At 35.0% G+C, this 23705-nt stretch overlaps 1 protein-coding gene across 1 annotated transcript in view; it reads left to right on the top strand.

The window, feature by feature from the left end:
* LOC150092854 (caprin-1-like) overlaps positions 1 to 23705 on the top strand; it is a 156075-nt gene that overhangs the window by 14331 nt on the left and 118039 nt on the right. The window contains exon 3 of the mRNA XM_090414723.1: positions 4187 to 4273. Within this exon, the coding sequence (XP_090270849.1) occupies positions 4187 to 4273 (87 nt within the window). The remainder of the gene's footprint in view (positions 1 to 4186; positions 4274 to 23705) is intronic.

Genomic DNA, 23705 nt, shown 5'->3' with positions numbered 1-23705 from the left:
CTGTAGTTGTTTAGCAGATTTAATATTGAAGTACTCTTAAGGAGGGATTACATATTACATGGAATTGTAATACTTAGTTTTAATTGACAAAATTAAATATATACCATTTCAGTGTTGTGTTAGCCAAAGTTAGCATTTTCTAGGCATTTAAAATACATACTCAATGATGAAACAAACAAAATGAACTAAGTGCTGATGATTGAAGTGCAACCACCAAAGAATAACAGTGTTAGCAATTATGAAAAAAAGACAGTACTCCATTATTTTGTACAGAAATTCCTATTGGAGAAGAATGGAACGACAGCACATCAAGATCAGTTGACCTTGGCATGCTGTCCTATTTCACAAATTGACAACACCAACTACTGGCTAAAATCTCTTTCCTAAATATGAGGGCTCTGTAATCATTGCCTTAAATCTGGTTATTTTAGCTACAGTAACCAGCTCTAAGAACAAAGTGTAGCAATGAGATCCTTGCTTTAGCTACCCACTATACTTACACATTGAGTCATTTGAAATACTGGCTCTGAATGACTCCTCAAACTGAGTCTATAATCATGGTTTCCCCCTCCCCTCTCTCTCTCTCTGAATTCATGTCCTTTTTTAATAGTATCTACCTTTTAGGAGTTAACTTTGAATTGCAAAAAAAGAAAAGGAACCTAGTCTTCTTAGATATCCTTTTAACAAGGCAGCCTCATGTGTTCATTTTCTAATTCCATGCCTGCTGGCAGATATATACATGCCACTTTGCTTCACCCTGCTCAAACTTTGGACTTTGGGGTAATGCATATTGCATCATCACGTTCAGCTATCAAGAACAAGCTTTTCTTAGAAACTCTAAACAAAATGACTGTAGCACAAAAGTTTTGCCAGAATCCCAAATAAAAAAAAAAAAAAGCTTCACTCCCTAATTTATATGCATTTTTAATATCATTCCCACATGTGATAGGTTGCAAAACTTAGCATATTAGTGGTGTGTGTGGGGAGGGAGGGGATTTGAATACTTCATATCAGTGCTGTGTGTGTATATATATCAAGGAATATGATCAGGATTGTGGTATGTATGTTGGAATGTCAAGAAAGAAAGAATCTGATATGTGTTTTGAACTATTGGCAGTTGTAGTCCTTACGGAAACTATGACGAGTGTTCTAAAGTAGAAATAGAGGATATGAAAGAAGACAATGGGAAGATGGTTTCATATGGTTGGAGTTGAACTGTGAATGGATATTTGCTGTGTGTTTATTATGGGGTTAAGGAATGATGCTAACCATTTCATTTGAACACTGATTGGGATTGAGACATGGTACACACGCACCATGCAATGTCATCTATTTGACAAAAGAAAACAGCAATGTAGACACATGTTACTGACTTTTGCATCCAGCACAGATCATTCTTTGTTCTCATGGCATCTTGCAGCTTCTCCTTATTTTCAGAAATGAACTCTCACTTCAAAGCTGAAGAATTTTCATTAGAAGAGGTCAAGATAGGTAAAACAGATGCCATTCAGAATGTTGCACAAAAATACCTGTTTCTGCAGATGTTTTCATGGACAACAGTAAGTCTCTGGGTATGTGACTGGAGTGAGTCTGTGTCACTAATTAAGAATCACAGTTAACTAAACCCTCCTCCTCTGGATAGCATCAAGGAAATTTAGGGAGTTTTTTTTGGTGCACTACTCAATATGTAAGAATAACTGATTTGGGATTATGCACTGTTAAGAGTTGAACTAGTAAAAAAGTCTCGTGTGTTAAAAAGGACACTTAATTTTAAGAATGCAGAGGAAGCTATGGATGTAATAATGGTTATCCAAGAATACAAAAAGTACTACAGATAATTAGGTCACCTAATAGTATATCACATAATGAACAGTCTGCAAATAACTGGATTAAATTTTGGCCTATCAAGCATTTAAAGACTATCAGAATCCTCTCTTCCTACTCAGTTTATATAAAGCATTCCCTGTCAATGTAAAGCCTTGTTTTAGGCATTACAGACAACTAAAAAGTGATTATCCGACTGTCTTAGGAAATGATCACTTCATCAGGCGGATTAAAATTAAGTTATTGCATAACATAAGTTTAAAATCACAAAAACTATATTCTTCGAAGTATTGAAGTCCTTCAAATAGCAGATCCATGATTGCCGTTGCTTTTAAATGCTTCATATGGAAATTGCTAGACAGTTGTCTTGTCTGATCATTTTTCCAGTTGAAAACCCCAACCATAGAGCAAAAACATATTCAGAACATTGATGAAGGAAGTTTAATTTTGAAAATAATCACATAGAGAAATAGCATATAGATTTATTTTCTGTTTAATCTGGCAATAAAATAACAGCTCTGCTTTGCATTCAGTTTATACTTGCATCATAAAAACCATAGAGATCCTTGGGTGAAGTGAAATTAACACTGTTATCAGATACAGAAGGCATTAATCATAAAAAGTAAAAAAAAATGGAGGCGATTGGGACATGGTACATCGTACCATGCAATGTCATCTATTTGAAGAAAGAAAACAGGCAATGTAGACACAGGTTACTGACTTTTGCATCCAGCACAGATCATTCTTTGTTCTCATGGCATCTTTACTCCTCTAGCTTCTCCTTAGTTTCAGAAATGAACTCTCACTTCAAAGCCGAAGGATTTTCATTAGAAGAGGTCAAGATGGGTAAAACAGATGCCATTCAGAATGTTGCAAATGCAGCCTTTGATTGCTTAAAGATCTTCATGTGCTCCATTTGGAAAAAGAGATGTATTTAGATCTCTGTGTTATAGACAAGAAATTCTATATTCACTATCTACCAATAATTGTAGCAATTTACAATAGATACCAGCACGTGAACCCTAATATCAGGTATATCCACCTTTGGCTTTGATCACCTCCTTTGAGAGAAGCTTTCAACCATTGTGTGGTAGGCATCAGGTGGAATTTGTCTCTATTTCTCCATCAAAGACACACAGTTCAAGGACGTGCTGCTCTGGACCTCATTCGCTGCTCAAATTCATCCCATAGGTGTTTGATGGGGTTGAGTTCAGGACTGTACAGGCTAGGGTAGTTGTTTAACACCCATCTCTTCATACCATTCCATAACAGCTGCAGATTTGTGGCAGGGGGCATTGTCGTCCATTCTATAAAAATCTACAGTTTAGCAGCACTTGATTATCCAGAATGTCAAAGTACTAAGCTGCCTTTGTGAAACCACGGACGAGACGATGACTAGTGGTTCCACTCCAAACCAGCTGAACACCCCACACAATTACTCCACTACCACCACCAAACTTTGCTGTGGGTACAACACACTGTGGTAACAAGCATTCACCAAGCTTTCTCCACACCCTGCCATCAGACTGGAAACAGATGAACTTTGATTCATTGCTCCAGAGTACCATTTTCCACTGGTCAATTATCCAGTTCACACGCTCTTTGCACCAGGCCATATAAGCCACCTTGTTTGTTGTTGTGATGTTCAGCTTGCGTGCTGCTGCTGCTCTTCTGTGGAAACCCAGTAAACGGAGTTCTTTTCGTACCGTATTAGTGCTCACCATGGTGTTACTGGCACTCTGGAACTCATCATGAATGGTCTGTGCTGATTGTAATTAGTTTTTGCATGCCACTCATTTTAACATCCTCCTGTCCCTGTCAGTTATTTTTGGTAGCTGTCCTAGGTGTTTTCCTGCACTAGTGATGCCAGAACTCACCAACTGTTGATTTTGGATGTTCAAGTTGAGTGGCAATGGCACATATGGACATGCCAACAATGTGACAGCCCATGATGACACCTCCCTCAAAATCACTGAGTTCACGTTGTATTGCCATGCCACCTGTATTCAACTGTTACAATGAAATACTACTTCCTACTGTCAGTTATAATCAAACCTGAAATGTTCCATAACTTCAAATAATGGGGGTGTCCAACAATTATTGGTAGATAGTGTGTGAGGGAGAGAGAGAGAATTGGGAGAACCTTATCCTATAAAGGCCTCGGATGTATTTGCTATTACTAAGTGTTTAGGACTGATATGTTGAATGTGTGCCTCTTTGTAAATTAATCATTTTTTTAATACTTGAGTAAAACATTAATTTACATTCAGCAATTGTTTAGTCCATTATTGAGTAATTTATATTATTTCTGCTTGAGTATAAGAAAAAAAATTACTTAATTTGGTTCTTGATAATTTTTCAGAATGCCATTCAAAAATATGATGAAGTAGTGACAGTGTTGGAGTTTTCAAAAGAACTCCAAAAATCTATTGCCACAACAGTTCAAGAGGTAAGTTAACTAGTTTTATGCAAAAGCCATGTATTTTTATGTGGATTTTGCATAAATGTCTATAGTATTATGCATTCTGTATGTAGTTTCACTTACAATTAAAAATATAGCCAGTTAATAAATTTTAAAACCTCTTCCCCTGTGACATTTGGCTGCCAAGCTGCTACAAAATGTCACAGACTTTGAAGCTGCATCTACATGTGTTCTAGTATTTCTTTGCCAGAAAATGAAACTGATTAAAAAATGAGACATTACACTAATAATATTAAAAATGGAAAAATCACTTCTGTAAAAATACTTTTAATAATGAATACACATTGACATGTAAGATTAAAGGTCATTTTGTCTCTTTACAAGGCTTTATGACCACACCTGGACCACCTTGTACACATTAGGTCTCCCAGATTCTAAGGGGATGAAGCAACTGTGGAGAGGGTGCAAAGAAGAGTTATGAAGATGTTGGGATTACGGAATGAAGATCATGAGGACAGATTGAGTATATGAACTGCAGACAATTAAAATAACCTGGCATTGCACTTATGAATTGGTAAATTGGTGAAAGAGAGTTTATATGATAGAGGTTTATGAACTACTGAAAGATTGTTACAGATACTGGTTGATGGAATTTTTGTTATATAGAAGATAGAAAGAGGACAAGAGGAATCTGTAGGAATTGCAGTTAAGAAAGGGTAAGCTATAGTTTTCTCTCACAGAACAGTGAGCGAAAGAATTGTTTGCCTGTTGAAGTGGCGAGTGCATCTAGTGTAACTTTAAAAGGAGCTCTGAAGATTTGGGTAATGTATAGCCTCCCTCAGTTAGTCCTCGACTCCCTGGAGGTTACTATTAATGAAAAGACAGTTTTTTGGTCATGTCTCATGACCACTTTCAATGTATATTTATGCTTAAGAGAGCAACTAAAAAAAAAAAGTTACAATGAAAAGTTCTGCTCACTAGGAAGCTTGATCTTTAATTCCATTAATGTAAGGGGGAGGGGAAGTTGTGTGTGCAGGAGGAGGATTAAACAGTAGTGTGAGGTTTATTTATATTCCTTCACAAAATGTGGAAAGTTTGAGGCAGTTATTTAAATTTAGCTGATGACTGTTCATGAGAATTATGATAAAGCAACCAAGACTGAGGCCAGTACAGTTATGACCATTTTAATTCTTCTTCTGTCCTGTTTACCTGTTTTGCAGAATGAAAAAAAACCCAAGTTTCCATATGGAAGTATACCAGGGTTATTCCTCATGGAACTGACTAATCACCTTCATTTGAAAAGCTGTTATAAAAGTTCTAAATGGGATTTGAAGCCGATTCTTTTTAATTTAATTTAATGACAATTTAATTTTAAAAAATGACTTTGTTCTGTAAGGTGTAGCATGATTTGTAAAAATTGACTTGCCAGACTGATAGAAATAAATGTGATCTTGGTGCACTTCTAAGCGTATATCAGCCAACTGTTATAAGCAGTTCTATTTATAACATGCAATCACAAACACACAATACCTGATATACTTATGGATGAAACAGTAGGGGAGGGGGTGGAATTTGGTCTTTGGAGAGATCAGAAATGAGAATAATTGTCAATTACGGAACAGGATAGGAGATAAAGTATAAAGTGTTATGTAAATTCCATTTCTCGATAGAAAGATTGTATAAAGAGAAGTGTAAAGCTTTTGTATGTTAGTCAGATTTAAACAAGAATGGCTGCCTCAAACTTTCTCAGTTTTGGAAAGAATATTACTAAATAATCTCAGTATTGTCATTTCTCTCCACACACCATATACACAGCCACATGGAAGGGAGCATGAAGAACCCCTTTTCATGGTGGAGAAGACCACCCAGTGTTACTGGGTTCTTTTCATTCTTTTTTTTTTCCCTTCTATACTTCTCATATTTGCCTCCAACACTGCCTGTTTTCTGTGTAGTGCAACTTGTGAGCATCTAGAAGGGGGAGGGGGGGGGGAGTTGTATCCTAGTAGATATGCCCTGCTTTGTCAGGATGAAAGATCCTGTATGACCAAGCCAAAATCATTTGCCCATCAGTCTTGCAGTTAAGAATCAGTGCTATAGTAAATCTTCTTCCACATAGAACAAGACTCCAGGATTGCCACAGAGCTGGTATAGTGCCTGGGATAACTCTGGCATTGCATTTATGAATATATTTATTACTTAACAGATAGTGGGTCTTTTATTTTTATTTATGGCTGGGAATCTGACACCAAACAAAAAATCATTATGTTCTGTCCAGTCAGCAGAACTATTGCTTCATATAATTTAAGATTTTTTTTTTTTTTTTGTCTTATACAGATATAGTTATATTTGTATAAGCTATATAAATATATAGCTTATACAAATTCAGAAAAATGCAACTAGAATGTGGACTAAGGAATACAACTCCTTCGAATAGAAGAATTCAAATCCAACCTTGTTCCTTGAAAAATTAGGTGGCGAAAAAATCTTACTAAATTTGTAGAAAAAAGAGCCAACCTTGCACATCATAGAACAAGTGAACTTTTTAAAAAGTGGCAACCAACAAAAAGAATAAAGAAAAAATCGACAATGTATAAAATCACGGAAAATAAAATTCCATTGGATTGTCCAAATAAAATAGCCAGCTACCCAATATTTCCTCCAAATCAAGACAGGAAAAATACAGTTTTTCACATCTTGGCATCAAACACCTGTTTTGCTAACATTTCTTTCACCCATTCTATTTAAGTGGCCATACTATCTCATATTAGCTCTGCTTACATATTTTTGAATGCTAATAATGTCAAATTCCTTTCTAATATCTTCTACTAATGTAATATATGTACAAATCTACTAATGTATCTACTAATATACTATAGGTTTAAAATACAGTTGATGCCAAATTGTGAAATACGGAAACATGAGAAAAAAGCCTAGAAAACCGTGAAATCTTGATCATTAGCTCTTTCAAAAATAATGAAATATGGACCTGACTCAATAATGATCTACACAGATGATCCAAAAATCCAAATGGCAATTGTGGGAGTGGTGTATTCATCTGTGGCTCTCAAAATATAGAACTAAAAACAACCCACAGTATAGGATGCAACTCATACCATGCAGAATTAATAACCATTAACATAGCATTGCAACATTTGGATAAACAAAACCAAAGGAATTTATATTTTTCACAGATTCCTTAGCAGCCCTTCAAGCTATTAAGAACTGCTACACTAGCCATCAAGAAACATTTAGAGACATAGCAAAAAACATAAACAAACTACATAAGGATTCCAAAATAATTTTCCAATGGATTCCATCCCATGTGAGATTAAAGGAAAATAAAACTAGAGATGAAGTAGCCAAAATGGCTGCAACATCAAGTGATACTACAGATTTTGATCTTTTTAAAACTATGCAAAAAAGAATGATTCTCCAGGACATGACTCACCACCAGTATTCAGCAGAAAAACCAGGAGCTACCATTAACTCCAAGTTTAATCCTGTGCCACTACCATGAACTCTCACCTCAAGACCGGCCACACAAGACCAATCAAGTTTAGCAATGGCAAAAAAAAAAAAGGTCTTCCCCATCTGTAACATCGAGAAAGCATCACCACTGCATTTACTAACTTTATAACAACCCAGAAAAGATGCTGTATAAAATACATGAATTTGACCTCTATGATCTGGTGTAATAATACCATGGGATAATAAAAATAATAAATAAATAACATAATAATTAATACTCTTCATTTAGTTCTCATCCAGAAAAAATTTCTAAACCTATAGTATATTAGTAGATACATTAGCAGATTTGTACATATATTACATTAGTAGAAGATATTAGAAAGGAATTTGACATTATTAGCATTCAAAAATATGTAAGCAGAGCTAATATGAGATAGTATGGCCACTTAAATAGGATGGGTGAAAGAAATGTTAGCAAAACAGGTGTTTGATGCCAAGATGGTAGGAAAGAGACCCAGAGGAAGATCAAGGTCAAGGTGGGTTGATTTGGTCAGAAGTGCCTTAGAAGCACAAAATGTTAGATATGACAATATCAGAGTGCTCACAAGTAATAGAATGTATACTTAAATATAAAGAGCCAATAGGCTTCATTTCGGCGATATAAACATTATTTAAATTAAGGGGATATTAAATCCCACATTGTTTTAAAACCGAAAAAGAAACTCAAAGATTGGAATCGGAGAGTTTCATGCCGAATATAGTAAACTATAAAAGTATCGGCGATTACTAGCGTGAGCTAATGCAAGTAGTCCTAGTATGTAGTACAATCTCAGGCAACTCGCAGCAAAGGTGGTAAAGTTCTGATCGCTATTCTTGGTATTTTCAATAATGTCTGTTTTAAAACAATGTGGAATTTAATATCCCCTTAATTTAAATAATAGAATGTATGCTATCTGCTCAGCCATCCAGGGAGGCCACATACTACACACATCAGCTATCATACTTATTCTTGAATTCATTCACACTGCTTATACACACTACATCCAATAGCAATCAATTCCAGTCAATCACTATCCTAAGAGAGGGAAATCTAGCCCTCACCCCCTTCTTAGTGCCATTCATTTTCAGCTTACAAGGATGCCCTCTTGTCCTTTTCCCATCCTCCATAAATTGATTCCATCAACTGAAATCCTGTATGACCCTTTCAGAACTTTGTAAGTCTCAATCGTATCACCCCTCTTTCTCCTGTTTCCTAGTGTCTGCAGTCTACAAATTCTCAATCTATCTTCATAATCAGTATTCCACAAACTTAATATAATTTTTAATAGTGCACTCTCTCCACTATATCAGAATCACAGCGGAAACCACAAAACCAGACCTGCACACAATACTCCAAGTGAGGTCTTATCAAGGCCTTGTAAAGAGGCAAAATGATATCCTAACTTTATATGTGAATTATTATTTTATTAATAAATTAAAGACTTAATTCTGTATGTTAGTCAAGTAAATATTAGTTTAATATCCAACGTTTCACTGACTGATATCTGTCAACATTTTCAAAGGAATACACTGGAAAGCAATAGAAAGTAACAAAAACTAGGAAACTAACCGACAATTCTAAAAATTATATAAAGTTATCACTGTGCATGATACAATGATATGAAACGTGTGTTGCAAGCGCAATGTTTTATTTGTTTGAGATATTTAATGTAATTTTCATGAAAGTTCATTTCTTTTTGGTTAAATGATCTGATTAGAGTTTTCCATATATCTGGTAAGATTAGGCCTTTATTCTTATTTAAGTTACCTGTTGAACGGGCGACTAGCAGCTTCTTTAAATGTTCTGGAATGGTAGTTGTCTTCTATGTAGGGCATATGACTCATATCCCATTCAATATTATGGTTGGTAAAGGCAAAGTGTGAAGAAAGGCCTGATATATCCTGTCTGTTATTCCTTACATAGCCTATGTGTTCTTTCTTTCTTGTATCAAACTTCTAGATGTCTGTCCGATGTAATTAATACCGCAAGAACAAGGTATACTATAAACTACAGAGTATTTGTAGAAAGGATGGCTATCTTTCGGTGATCTTATAAACTTTTGAATCGTCTCAATAGGTTTGAAGGTTACTCTGATATTATATAATTTTAGAAGAAGAGCTAATTTTCTGGATATGGCACTAACAAATGGAATTGTTATAGAGCTGATGTATTGGGTTTCATCTCGTTGTCTTTGCAGTATGTCACTAAAGAGAATCTTGTTGATGATTCTTGTAGGGCAGCCATTTAGGGATAGATCTTTGGATATTTTCATTAATTCTTCTTGTAGGTCGCCAGGGTCTGTGGTACACTGTATAGCTCTTTTTTTGAGCATATGGATAATGCTGAGTTTCTGGGATATGTGGTGAGACGAGTCAAAATGGAGGTAGTGTCCAGTGTTAGTAGGTTTTTCTATATACTGACAGGTTGATGCTATTGTCAGTTTGTTTCTTAATAAGGATGTCTAGGAATGGAAGTTTATTATCTTTTTCTAGTTCTAATGTGAAATTGATAGTGTTATGGAAGCAATTAATTTTGTTTAGATAATCTATTAATTCTTTTTTGTGATTCCAAATGATGAAGATATCAACATACCTAAACCATGTGGTCGATTTTGGGGTAATTTGGGATAAAATTTGAGTTTCTAGATTTTGTAAGAATAGGTCGGCACAAGAAGGAGAGAGAGGGCTACCCATGGCTAATCCAGTGAGCTGTTTGTAGTAGGTTTTTTGCCATGTAAAATAATTTGAAGTTAAGCAATGCTTGAACAACTTGGTGATGTTGGGTGGGAACAAGTTTTCTAAGATGTCGATGACTTCTGAAACTGGGATATTTCTGATCAGAGATGTGACATCCAGGCTAGCAATAATATTATCTTCAGAGAAACTGATGTTTTTTAATTTCTCCAAGAATTGTTGGGAATTCTTGATATAAGAATCTGTGTTGTGAATGTGTTCTTGTAACATTTTGGTTAGATATTTTGATAGTCTGTAAGTAGGGGAATAGATACCATCTACTATTGGACGTAATTGTGTGCCTTCTTTATGGATTTTTGGAACACCATATAGTCTTGGAGTTAACGGATGCATAGATTTTAGTTCTTTTGATTAAGTCTACAGGCCAGTTAGTCATATCACGTTCATATGGTATCAAGATGGTTTTTGTGAGTAGGATCTGTGCATAGACAGATGTGTCCGATAAGAATTAAGGCCTAATCTTACCAGATATATGGAAAACTCTAATCAGATCATTTAACCAAAAAGAAATGAACTCTCATGAAAATTACATTAAATATTGCAACAAATAAAACGTTGCACTAGCAACACGCGTATTATATCATTGTATCAGGCACAGTGATAACTTTATATAATTTTTAGAACTGTCGGTTAGTTTCCTAGTTTTCTATTGCTTACCAGTGTATTCCTTTGAAAATGCTGACAGATATCAGTCAGTGAAACGTTGGATATTAAACTAATATTTACTTGACTAACATGCAGAATTAAGTCTTTAATTTATTAATACTAATAGTCAAGAAAAAGGTCATAATATGAATAGAATCGACGAAACCACAAAACAAACGGTACGCAATCGTGAAAGTTTAAAATGTAGAAACGCTAGGTATTTGAACCATTTGACATTCTTAAAAAGGTGTCACGACAACAACGTTATACCAAAATTTCTTTGCCAAAAACAACTGTTTAAGTCAAAAAAAAAAAAAAAAAAAAAAAAAAAAAAAGCTAATATCATTTACCTCAATACAGCATTTTCTCTACTTAGAGAAAGATTTGTCATTTGAGATTCATACTCAACCAAATAGACTCCCAATGCTATGACTTATTCACAGACATTTCTAATATCCTAGATGAAGAAACTTGGCAACTTTTGGACAACATGATTCAAAAAAGTTATACAAAAACTTTCAATCAAAGTAAAAAGACACAAATTAAAAAATTTAACACACTATATGATAATCACATAAACTCCAAACCTTCCCTACCAGACAACCAAGTCATTGTGAACCAATCTAATCACATCTTAACGAAAACCAGAGATTTCTATTCTCAAAAAAGGAAAAAAGGATTCAATTTTGCCTTGAAACCAACTACTATTCCAAAAATGGACTTTATCTGCAACTTAGAGAAAGCCTTCTCATTATTTCCACACACAATAGCCAATGACTTACGATTAAAAAGCGGTGTAATCCTCTCCGCTCCCTCAAGATATTCTCACACCAAATCTAGCACTATGGAAAGAAAAAAACTACTGAAATTAAGGAACAACAAAGAAATCATTATGCTGAGAGCAGACAACGGCAACAACACTCTCATCTTAAATACTACAGAATATGAAGAAATGATCAATAATCTATTATCGGACACATCTTTCTATGTTGTTCTTAACACAGATCCTACTCACAAAAACCATTTTGATACCATATGAACTATTATGTCATATGACCAACTGGTGTTCCAAAAATCCATAAAGAAGGCACACCATTACATCCAATAGTAGATGGTATCCATTCCCCCTACTTACAGACTATCAAAATATCAAGCCAAAATGTTACAAGAACACATTCACAACATGGATTCTTATATCAAGAACTCCCAACATTTCTTGGAGAAATTAAAAAACATCAGTTTCTCTGAAGATAATATTATTGCTAGCCTGGATGTCACATCTCTGATCAGAAATATCCTAGTTTCAGAAGTCATCGACATCTTAGAAAACTTGTTCCCACCCATCATCACCAAGTTGTTCAAGCATTGCTTAACTTCAAATTATTTTACATGGCAAAAAACCTACTACAAACAACTCACTGGATTAGCCATGGGTAGCCCTTTCTCTCCTTCTTGTGCCGACCTATTCTTAGAAAATCTAGAAACTCAAATTTTATCCCAAATTACCCCAAAACCAACCACATAGTTTAGGTATGTTGACGACATCTTCATCATTTCTAATCACAAAAAAGAAGAATTGCTTCCACAACACCATCAAGTTCACATTGGAACTAGAAAAAGATAATAAGCTTCCATTCCTAGACATCCTTATTAAGAAACAAACTGACAATAGCATCAACCTGTCAGTATATAGAAAACCTACTAACAGTGGTCACTACCTCCATTTCGACTCGTCTCACTACATATCCCAGAAACTCAGCATTATCCATATGCTCAAAAAAAGAGCTATACAGTGTACCACAGACCCTGGCGACCTACAAGAAGAATTAATGAAAACATCCAAAGATCTATCCCTGAATGGCTACCCTACAAGAATCATCAACAAGATTCTCTTTAGTGACATACCGCAAAGACAACGAGATAAAACCCAATACATCAGCTCTATAACAATTCCATTTGTTAGTGCCATATCCAGAAAATTAGTTCTTCTTCTTCTAAAACCATATAATATCAGAGTAACCTTCAAACCTATTGAGACAATTCAAAAGTTTATAAGATCACCGAAAGATAGCCATCCTTTCTACGAATATTCTGGAGTTTATAGTATACCTTGTTCTTGCGGTATTAATTACATCGGACAGACATCTAGAAGTTTGATACAAGAAAGAAAGAACACATAGGCTATGTAAGGAATAACAGACAGGATATATCAGGCCTTTCTTCACACTTTGCCTTTACCAACCATAATATTGAATGGGATATGAGTCATATGCCCTACTTAGAAGACAACTACCATTCCAGAATATTTAAAGAAGCTGCTACAGTCGCCCGTTCAACAGGTAACTTAAATAAGAATCAAGGCCTAATCTTACCAGATATATGGAAAACTGTAATCAGATCATTTAACCAAAAAGAAATGAACTTTCATGAAAATTACATTAAATATCTCAACAAATAAAACGTTGTGCTTGCGACACGCATATTATATCATTGTATCATGCACAGTGATAACTTTATATAATTTTTACAATTATCGGTTAGTTTCCTAGTTTTTGTTACTTTCTATTGCTTACCAGTGTATTCCTTTGAAAATGCTGATAGATATCAGTCAGTGAAACGTTGGATATTAAACTAATATTTACTTGACTAACATACAGAATTAAGTCTTTAATTTATTATATGTGAATGTTCGTTTCAACATTGCAATTATCTTTTCATTTATATTTGCATTCTTTGCTACATGGCATCTGAACTTCTACCTGTCTAGTAACACTCCAATATCTCTAGTGTCCTCAGTTTCTTCTAGCATAATCCCATCAATATAATACAATATTGGATATCTAATCACACCAAAGTGAATGACTTTACATTTACTGACATCTATTTTCCAATGCCCACAATTCCAGCCTATTCAAATCATTCTGCAAATACTGCATATTAGCAGCAATCCTGATTACTCTACCTATCTTTGCATCATCAGCAAACAGCTATATGTCACCTGTCAAATCCTTTCCAAGATCATTAATGTACAGATTGAATAACAGCGGACCAAGGACTTATGGTACACCACTAGTTACCTTAAATCTTGCAGACTTTCATCCCTCGTATACCACTTTTTGATATCTTTCAGTCAGCCATCCTCTTAACCATGCTAATATCTTATAATCCAAGCCCATATTCTCTCATTTATGCAACAGTCTCATGCTGTCAAAAGCCTTAACAAAATCCAAACGTATCATGGTGTAACCATTCCACTTGTCTAGTTCAACGTTAACATTATTATAGATGTGAGCAAGTTGCTAAAACATGACCTTCCCTTAGTAAACCCCACCAACTCTCCTGAGATACTGATTAATAGATAGTTGGTATTAGATTACCATACATTCTTTCCATTCCTGCAGAATCTTCCCTTTTCTGAGACTCAAATTATATAGCCTAGTCAAAGGTTCAGTCAGTTTAGCTGAACACTCTTTTAGCACCTGTGCTGATATCCTATCAGTCCCTATTATTTATTCTTATTCAGTTTGTGCAACAGCTGCAATATCTCCTCTTTATACACCTGAGTTTCTTCAGAAGATGCTGCAGTGAACTCAATATTTCATACACCAGGTTGATAGCTTTTATCAAAATGGCACTCATTAGTTGAACATCCTTTTCTACATCTAACACCTTCACACCATCTGCATTCAGAAGAGTTACTCTTTCATATTCATTCTTTCTTTTATTTGCAACATATTGATTTTATTTACAACATATTGATAGAATTCTCATGGATTGTGTTTAGCTTGCAGAGCCAGTTTCTTTTTATACTGAGACTTAGCCTTCTGTACAACATTTGTGACTCTTCTGGCCTGCTGCATATAATTTTTATAGCAAACATCGTCCTTATGCAGACACTATTCCTTCCACATCATCCATTTCTTAAATCTCTGGCCGGCAGTGTGGTTAGCATATCTGCTCTCCAGCCAAAAGGCTGTGGGCATGGATGTTTGTGGAAGTGGTGGTCAGTAGATGGCATTGCCATCTACTGCATCACCAAGTACAACTAATTACGGTTAGTTGTACTTGGTGAATTGAGTGGTGGGGACAGAGTTGTAGAGTAGATGCCCTCCCTCAGTGAGGAGTCTTTGGACTCCCTGGAGGTCATGTAATAATAATAATATTGTACATCCATTTGACTCCTACCCTATTCATTCTTTGAACTCTCTGGTCATATTCTGATATTGCATCATTTAAGTATTTTTTTAAATGCTTCCCATCCAGCAACCAGTACCATTCTGCTTAACTCAGTATACACCTCAGTTGGTTAATTTTCTGCTTAGTAGTTTAGCATGTAATCTTTTCTGGGAACATTCATAAACTTGTATATTATTTCTGGAAAAACTCCCATGTTACTCCTCTTAATAAACTATTATAATTATGGGAGAAAGTCGAAACAGACCGTGCCCTGTCAATCCCCTTTTTCCCCTTCCCCCTCCCTATATAAAAAAAATCAACCCTTTCACCCTTTCCTACCCTATATAATATAATAATATAATATATATATGTTTATATATATATTACCGGAAAAAAAAAAAATAGAAAAACGGGTTTTTCTATTTTAATTCTCCCAAATTGACTACCCCCCTCCCTCCACACACTCAGTAGTTTTTGGACATCGCAGAAAGAAGAAAAGCCGCAACACCCAGAAAAAGGTATGTGTGAATTTCTCTTCCTTATGCTACATATACTTTTTGGTAAATTTACATCTACAATGCCCTAAGAATCCGTGAGTAAATAGCCAATGAAGTTTAAACAGGGGCACTCCTAAACTGAAGCAGGCAAAATAGCCGTAATTATAATAATTCATAAACTTAGTCACTTCCCAAGTGAGTACCATATAAAGAATAGTTGCTTCTTTAGCTAAAACACCCTCTGACACTATAATCGAATGTAACCTGCAACAGCTCAATAAATAGTTTCATTCTTCTCATGAGATTTTATTGCTACTCAGTCAATATTTGGATAATCAAACTCTCCAATTATGATTACTCTTTTTGCGTCCATTGTCTCTATTTTGTGGTGCATTTCTTCATCACTAGCAACCGATCCACCAGGTCTGTAACAACACCCCACTATGCAATTGATGTTAGATTAAACCTCACACCAAATGATGGTGTGAGGTTAGATTAAACAATCAAATTCACTGCCACATGAGATACTGTTATTAGTACTACAATCATGGTTCTCAACACTAACTGGATTCAGGTAATCTGATATCATTAGCAGCATGCCTCCTCCTCTCTGTCCTGACATGTACCTCAAGGGATGTATAGGATATGATGGTACTACATGAAAAGCGTACATCATTACTAATTTCCTATCAACAATATTCCTCCAAATCAATCTGTTACACTCGTTACCTGTCAAGACTCTAACATTATCAGCTCTTATATTTCTAATGCACTTTTTACTGTATCAATCCACCTATATCTTGGTCTCACTCTGGGTCTTATTCCTGCCAACCTGGCAGAGAACCATTGTTTTTCTAATCTTTCCTCTCCCATTCTGGTTAAGTGACCATACCACCTGAGATTAGCTCTGCTAACACATTCCTAGATGGTAACAATGTCAAGTTCTTTCCTAACATCCTTGTTTTTAATATGATATTGCCATTGATGCCATCTGTTCACACCCCTAATCTTTCTCAGGACTCTCATATCTATAGTCTATATAGTCTTTGGTCAAGTGTTTTATTTCTAACCCAGCTCTCAGATCCATAAGTTAAAATTGGTTTGAACAATGTCTTGTATATATCTAATTTAGTGTTTTGACTAATTTCTTTCTTATTCCATATAAATTTATTCAATTGACTTCCTGCCATACCAGTTTTGATTCTGTTGTCGATTTCCATATTTAATTTACCATTTTCACTAAAAATCATGCCTAAATAGCTGAAATATTTTACTTGTTCTATAGGTTCTCCATTCACAATTCAGTTGATATTTTCAATGCTTCTGCCTATTTTCATTGTCCTTATCTTGTTATTTCTGACCTTCATACTATATCTATTACAACAGTTATTCAATTTAGTCAGGGAATCTTGCAGACTTGTTCTGGATTTACTTAGAAGTATAACATCATCTGCATAAAGTTAAAGAGCTGACATTAACATTTACAATTTTGATATCAGATTTAATGGCAGTTTCCTTCATAATGTGATCCATATAGATAATGAATAACAGAGGGGATAATATACATCCTTGTCTCGCACCAGATTTTACATTAAACCATCTTCCTGTACTTACTTCAATTCTAACTGCTGACTTACAACTCAAAGATGGAGTATTGCTTGATATAATGCCCCATTGACACCATATAACTGTAGCATATTGAATAGCTTCTCTCTTGGCACCTTGTCATATGCCTTTTCCAGATCAATAAAACTTAAATACAGATCTTTGTTATATTCCCATGCTTTCTCAAGTATTTGTCGTAAAGTGAGGATCTGATCCTGACAGCCTCTATTTGACCTGAATCCAGCTTGTTCTTAACCAAGCTTTTCTTCCACAATTTTTCTCAACCGTATCTTAAGTATACTGGCATAAATCTTACCAGGAACACTCAGTAGGGAAATACCTCTGAAATTCTCACATTCAGTTTTATTTCCCTTTTTATATATGGGTACTATGAACTCTACTCCAGTCATCTGGAATTTGTCCCACTGTCCAGTCATTCTTAACTATGTAGTGCAGCCACTGTATAACTTTTATAACCCCATACTTGGGCATTACTGGTTAAATATCATCTACTCCAACTTCCTTTCCACATTTCAGTCTTTTAATGGCTTTTTCTACTTCATGTAAGGATATGTATTCCTGTTGATTGTTTTTTTACTCCTGTGCTGTCATCACTGCTTGTCTCATTCAGCCATTTTTCAAAGTAAGTATTCCATACATCAAGGATATTTTTTTCAGCAATAAGTTTTAAAAGAGGTATACCGTGAGTAGATATATCGATACAAAATTAATAACGGAAAAAAACTCGCGTACATATTATGGAACATTTTGAACAACGTATCTTTGACAACATTTCTCCCAGGCCTACTCATTGGTTCAGATATGTCGATGACATTTTTGCTGTATGGAATGGCTCTTCGGATGAACTTCAACAATTTCTCACTAAGTTAAACGCATTTCATCCTAAGATCAAGTTTACCCTAGAAGTAGAATCAAATAAGCAGTTAGCCTTTTTAGATCTTCTAATTCTTTGCCAACCAGATGGTAACCTATATTTCTCAGTTTATAGAAAGAAGACCATACAGGCCATTATATCCATGCAGAATCTCATCACCATCCCAGTCAAAAGGCAGGACGTATTAAAACACTGGTTTATCGGGCCCACCCCTTTTGTTCTTCAGACGATCTTTTACAGAAAGAACTACAATATATAACTTCTTCCTTTCTATCTAATGGTTATAAGAATTGCTTCATTAAAAGAACTTTGAGTAGTTTTAATGTCTTCCTCTTCAAACACAGAAGAAATAACACACATTACTATCCCTTATGTACAAGGCATGAGTGAACGTATAGCAAAAGTTTTAAAACCACTGAATATTTTTGTTGCCTTTCGACCGTTTAGAAAAATCTCCACCTTTCTCACTTCTAAGGACAAGCTTCCACATCTTAATCATCCAGGTGTCTACCAGATTCCGTGCTCTTGTGGATTATCTTATTTCGGACAAACGGGAAGATCTGCCTCTATTCAGCTAGAAGAATACCAATCTTATATTGAATACTTTAAACTGAAAAGTCTGGACTTGCCGAACATGCCATCTTCACTAGACACAGAGTTCATTGGAGAAAGCCGAGTTCTTCACAAAAGTCAGTTTCTCATGGAACGCCTTTATAAAGAAACATGTGAAACTCTTCTTCATTCTCCTAACTTAAACAGATCTGACGGCTTACGTCTATCCCCTTTATGGGAGATAGTACTTTACAAATCAGCTAATCTTTCCTAACCTTTTTTTTTTTTTTTAAATAGGAAATTTATTGACCTTTTTAGTTATCTTACACCATCTACTTGGTGGCGCTTTTTGGAATTGTCAGTTATTGTTTAATTTGAGCTTAATGTACTGAAGATGCCTGTGACACACAGGTGAAAATTATACTATTAAATAATCTTTGTACGTGAGTTTTTTCCGTTATTAATTTTGTATCGATCTTTTTCACCAGTTTTCATGTCACCTTTATCATCTCTTTTACTGCACTTTTTCTTCCATTCCTGAGCTTTTTCATCAGCCTACAGAATATTTTGTCACCTTCTTGATATTTATTTTCTATGTTCTTACTAAAGTCTTCTCATGACGTTTGTTTGGCTAGTTTTATAGTGTTTAGCTTTCTTACATTTGTCTCTGTATTGTCTAAGAACACAAGCTGACTTATTTTCCAGGAACTTTTGATATGCTGTCTTCTTTTCCTTCACTGCCTCTTTAATTTCCTGTGTCAACCATGGAGTTCTGATTTTTCTATCCTTGAAGAAACCTCACTACATGCCTCGCTGGCTGAATCACTCAATGTTTTCTTTCGGGCTTGGCCAGTGAAGAATATCCGAGGTTTGGTTAGGTTAGGTATTTGCCATTATTATTAGCTTTGCTCTTTCCTCCAAATTTTTCCAAAATATTTTTGTATGTTTGACAATCATTTCCTACTCTGTTATTTAGATCCCCCACAAGGGCCAACATTTCCCTTTTCAACTTTCTTCTGTCAGTTGCTTTCTCTAAAGCCTCAAAAAATTTTTCCACTTCTACCTGGTAGAATTTTTTCTGTGGGACCATAGGTACAAATAAGTCTCATTGTCCAGTCCCCATTCTGATATTTGCCTACATCATTCTACTTGAAATTGCCTGCCATTCAAGAAGATTAGCCTCGTATTTAGTGTTGAATACAATGGCTACTCTTGCTTTTCCTTGACTGTCATTGCCTGAATATAACAATTTGTATTTATTGTTCAGAAAGATCTGACCAGTTTTTGTCTTTTTTGTTTCATTCACCCTTATCATGTCGATCTATTACTTATCCATTTCCTCAGCTTACTCCATTTTTTTTGCCATTCAAGCTTCTTATGTTGATAGTACCAATTTTGAACTCTGGTGATGTTGAGTTGGGATGTGTTTCAGGATTTGTTCCAGTAGCTGACTTTTCGCTGTATGTCTTGGTTCCCCGGCAAAAATAATGGGGGCCTTGTTTAACCGTGCGATACCCCAGCTGGCATGAAATTCTGTCATGTTGTATCCTCATTTTACATTATGGTTTAAGCCAGTAAGAATACTATTTAGTCAGCTGAATCCCAAATTGCCAGCCCATTCTCATTCATTCAGTATCCAGGTTGCGAGAAGGTGAGGATTGGACATTAGGTCAGAATTCTGGTTGGGTCTCCACATTCCTTTTAAAGGCTATGTGAAGGTCTCCTTTCAGTTATACAGCTTTGATCCTTAAGCAAACCTCCTAACTGGTATGAGACGTAACACAAAGAGTGAGGAAAACTAATTTATAATGGGAGGAATGGTGAGAATATGAGTGTAAGTGCAACAGTGTTCATATAATTGTGCTAATGATGGAATAGGCATTATCATGGAAATGATTGAGAAGAGAACGGTTTATACTATCCTATGCTGTCATATCTTCCTAAAAATACTGTACCCTTTACACTCGATACCAGTTACTATGTCTGATTTTGATAGCCAGGTCTCACTAATGCCTACAGTCTGATGCCCCATCATATTGACCAAGGCAAGAAACTTTATCCCTTTGTTTCTGATACTCCTAGCATTCATATATAGACATAAGCTACCTGCATGTTATTTTGTATACTCTTGTCTGCAGTGTGCATGACACAGTTGGACAGCTTGCAGATATATTATTTTCTAGTTCTTTCTACATGTGGACATTTTGACGAACACAGTCTAAATCGTTCTCTTCTCATAATCATTTCCATGATTAGCCCATTCCCATCATTAGCACAATTATATAACATTGTTGCCCTTACACTCATATTCTCACAATTCCTCCCATTATAATTTAGTTTTCCTGATTCTGTGTTAGGCCTCTTACCAGTTATTAGTTTTTCAAGACTCCTGATACCAAACGCATTCAGGTATAGGCCATCCCTCTTATATAAATCTAATCTTCTCTCAAACATACTCCACACATCCAAAAACTCGCATGCATTCATTCTACACAGCATACGCATGTATCGTTTGTTATCATTGCTCTTCTTAATTTATTTTTTATCATATCAAGCTAATATACTTACTATTTCATTTTCTCACCTCTTCCAACAACCTTTTCATATCCTCTCTCATACTTAAGTTATCACTAATTAAGTCGTTACTACCTATTACAATTGTGATCTTATTTACTTTTCTTTTCTTTCTTTGAATTGCATGTGCCACATTTTTAATTTTAGCTCCTGGAAAATTTGATGTTATAACCCGCTCATCAACAGCATGTTTTACCAAATAACATCCTTTTTACAAACAACGTTACTTACCCGATTCCGTGCTTTCTTATTTTGCTGCTTAATTTTCTGTAATTCCCATGTCATCTTTCTGATAATTTGCTTTAATTTCTATATTTTGGTCAATTCATTTTCAGTAACCTACTTAGCAGGGCATGCCTTGTTCTCGATTTTGCTGTTCTTCTTAGCATTATGTTTCTTGTGCATTTTTGGTGCCATTCTGAAATATACTTATTATAGCAATATCTTAACAAAAAATATGTTATAAAATACTAAATACATTAAAAACATGAAAATCTACACTAATTTTCTAAGGAGAAAACACAATAAAACAGATAAAAACAACTTTTACACGAGCTCCAAATTCACCAACCAATCACAATTTATACTTGATGATTTTGAATGTTTTTTTTTTTCTCCTCTAAATGGTGCATTTTAAGTCTGAATTGAATTAACTTAGCCAGTTTTTGTAAAGAACCAGATCAATCCACTCTGAGCAGAGTTGTATGCCTACTGATGGATGGACAGAAGAAATCTAATTATGTTATGTATTTCACAACACATCTAAAATGATTTATTTTTCGTACTATGGAAGTTTTTTTCCCATAAGCTGCCTAATATACATATTATATATATTTATGCCCAGATTTGGTTTATTCTCATTTATTTCTTCTGTTTATTGTTGCCCTGAAAATATCACATACTCTCTGCATGACTGTTAGTTGTGATATATTTTGACTAAGAAATTTAAATACAGTAATACCCCACCTTATGATTCTTTGCTTTACAATGCTCCACTCATATGACACTTTTCAGTTATGACCAATGGTCAGTTATATGATGCTGCATTTGCTCATACAACGGTTTTAGCAACATGATGCTTGTTTGAATCAACTGATATGCAGTGTTTTTGAACTGTTTGTTTGACATGATTATTCACTACATCTTTCTATGTTTTGGTGTTTCACTGTGAATTATAAACTGTTTGTAAATATTTTATTTTCTCGTTGTTAATGATGGAAAATAAAATTCAAATTAAGGGTGCAATTACTTCCAGTGTAAAAAAGAAGATTCATAAGCCTATGACATTAATGCTGTTGAAATTATTAAATTTAGTGATGATAGTGTGTCGAACAATGAGATGGCTCTCAAGCTAAACTTATCTCGTATTACTGTTGTTGCGTTTGTTAAAAACAAAGATAAAGTTCTAAGTGAAATGAAAAGTGCTACCCTAGTTAATACTACAGTTATCTAAAAGTGACAATCTTATTGCTGAAATAGAAAAAACTCTTAATGGTGTTTTGATAACTAAACTGGTTGAAAAGTTCCTTTAAGCCAAAACTATTCAGAATATCTTTTTCGTTTGCAAAAATTATTCTAGATTTTTCATTTGCTTATCTTCTCTTTAAGGATTAAGCATTTGCCTGTTCTGGCTTCGCTCATCTTTCTCCCCCCCCCCCCCTTTGGTCTATATCCACTCTTTTGGTAACCGATATCTTTCCATCCTAAATAGATGTTCTTTCCATTTTTCTCATTCCTTGATCTTTTCATTTATGTTATAAATATCTAGTTCTTTTCTTATGTCTTCATTTCTTATATGGTCCAATTTTGTGCATCCTTTAATTACTCTTAAAAATCTCATCTTTGTAGGTTGTATTTTACTTTCATCTTTATTTTTAGTCATCCCTGTTTCTAAACCAACTATAACAGAGTGGGAGTGGCCATTACTTTGTAAAATTTTAGTTGTTTTTCATCTTGTGCATTTTATTCAGTGTCCTTTTAATTGTTCCACAGATTTTTTGAAATTTATTATTATTATTATCAACACCTGACCTCCATGGAGTCAGGGACTCATTGTGGGAGGTACTATTGCACACAATGCTCATCCAACCTAATCTTAAACTGATTCAATGTGTCCACATCCACAACACACTCAGGCAATGCATTCCACTCACCAACCACCCTCTATGCAAAAAACCTGCTTCTCATGCCCTCCCTATACAGTTTCTAGCAATGGCCTCTTGTTCTACTTCCCTCTCCAATTCTATAAAAAATC

Source organism: Typopeltis vanoorti, chromosome 25, assembly GCF_054136105.1.
Source record: "Typopeltis vanoorti isolate ZY-2024b chromosome 25, IOZ_Tvanoo_1.0, whole genome shotgun sequence".
NCBI lineage: Eukaryota > Metazoa > Arthropoda > Arachnida > Uropygi > Thelyphonidae > Typopeltis > Typopeltis vanoorti.
The sequence above is the reverse complement of the archived record's forward strand: the minus strand, read 5'-3'. Positions and strand labels throughout refer to the sequence as shown.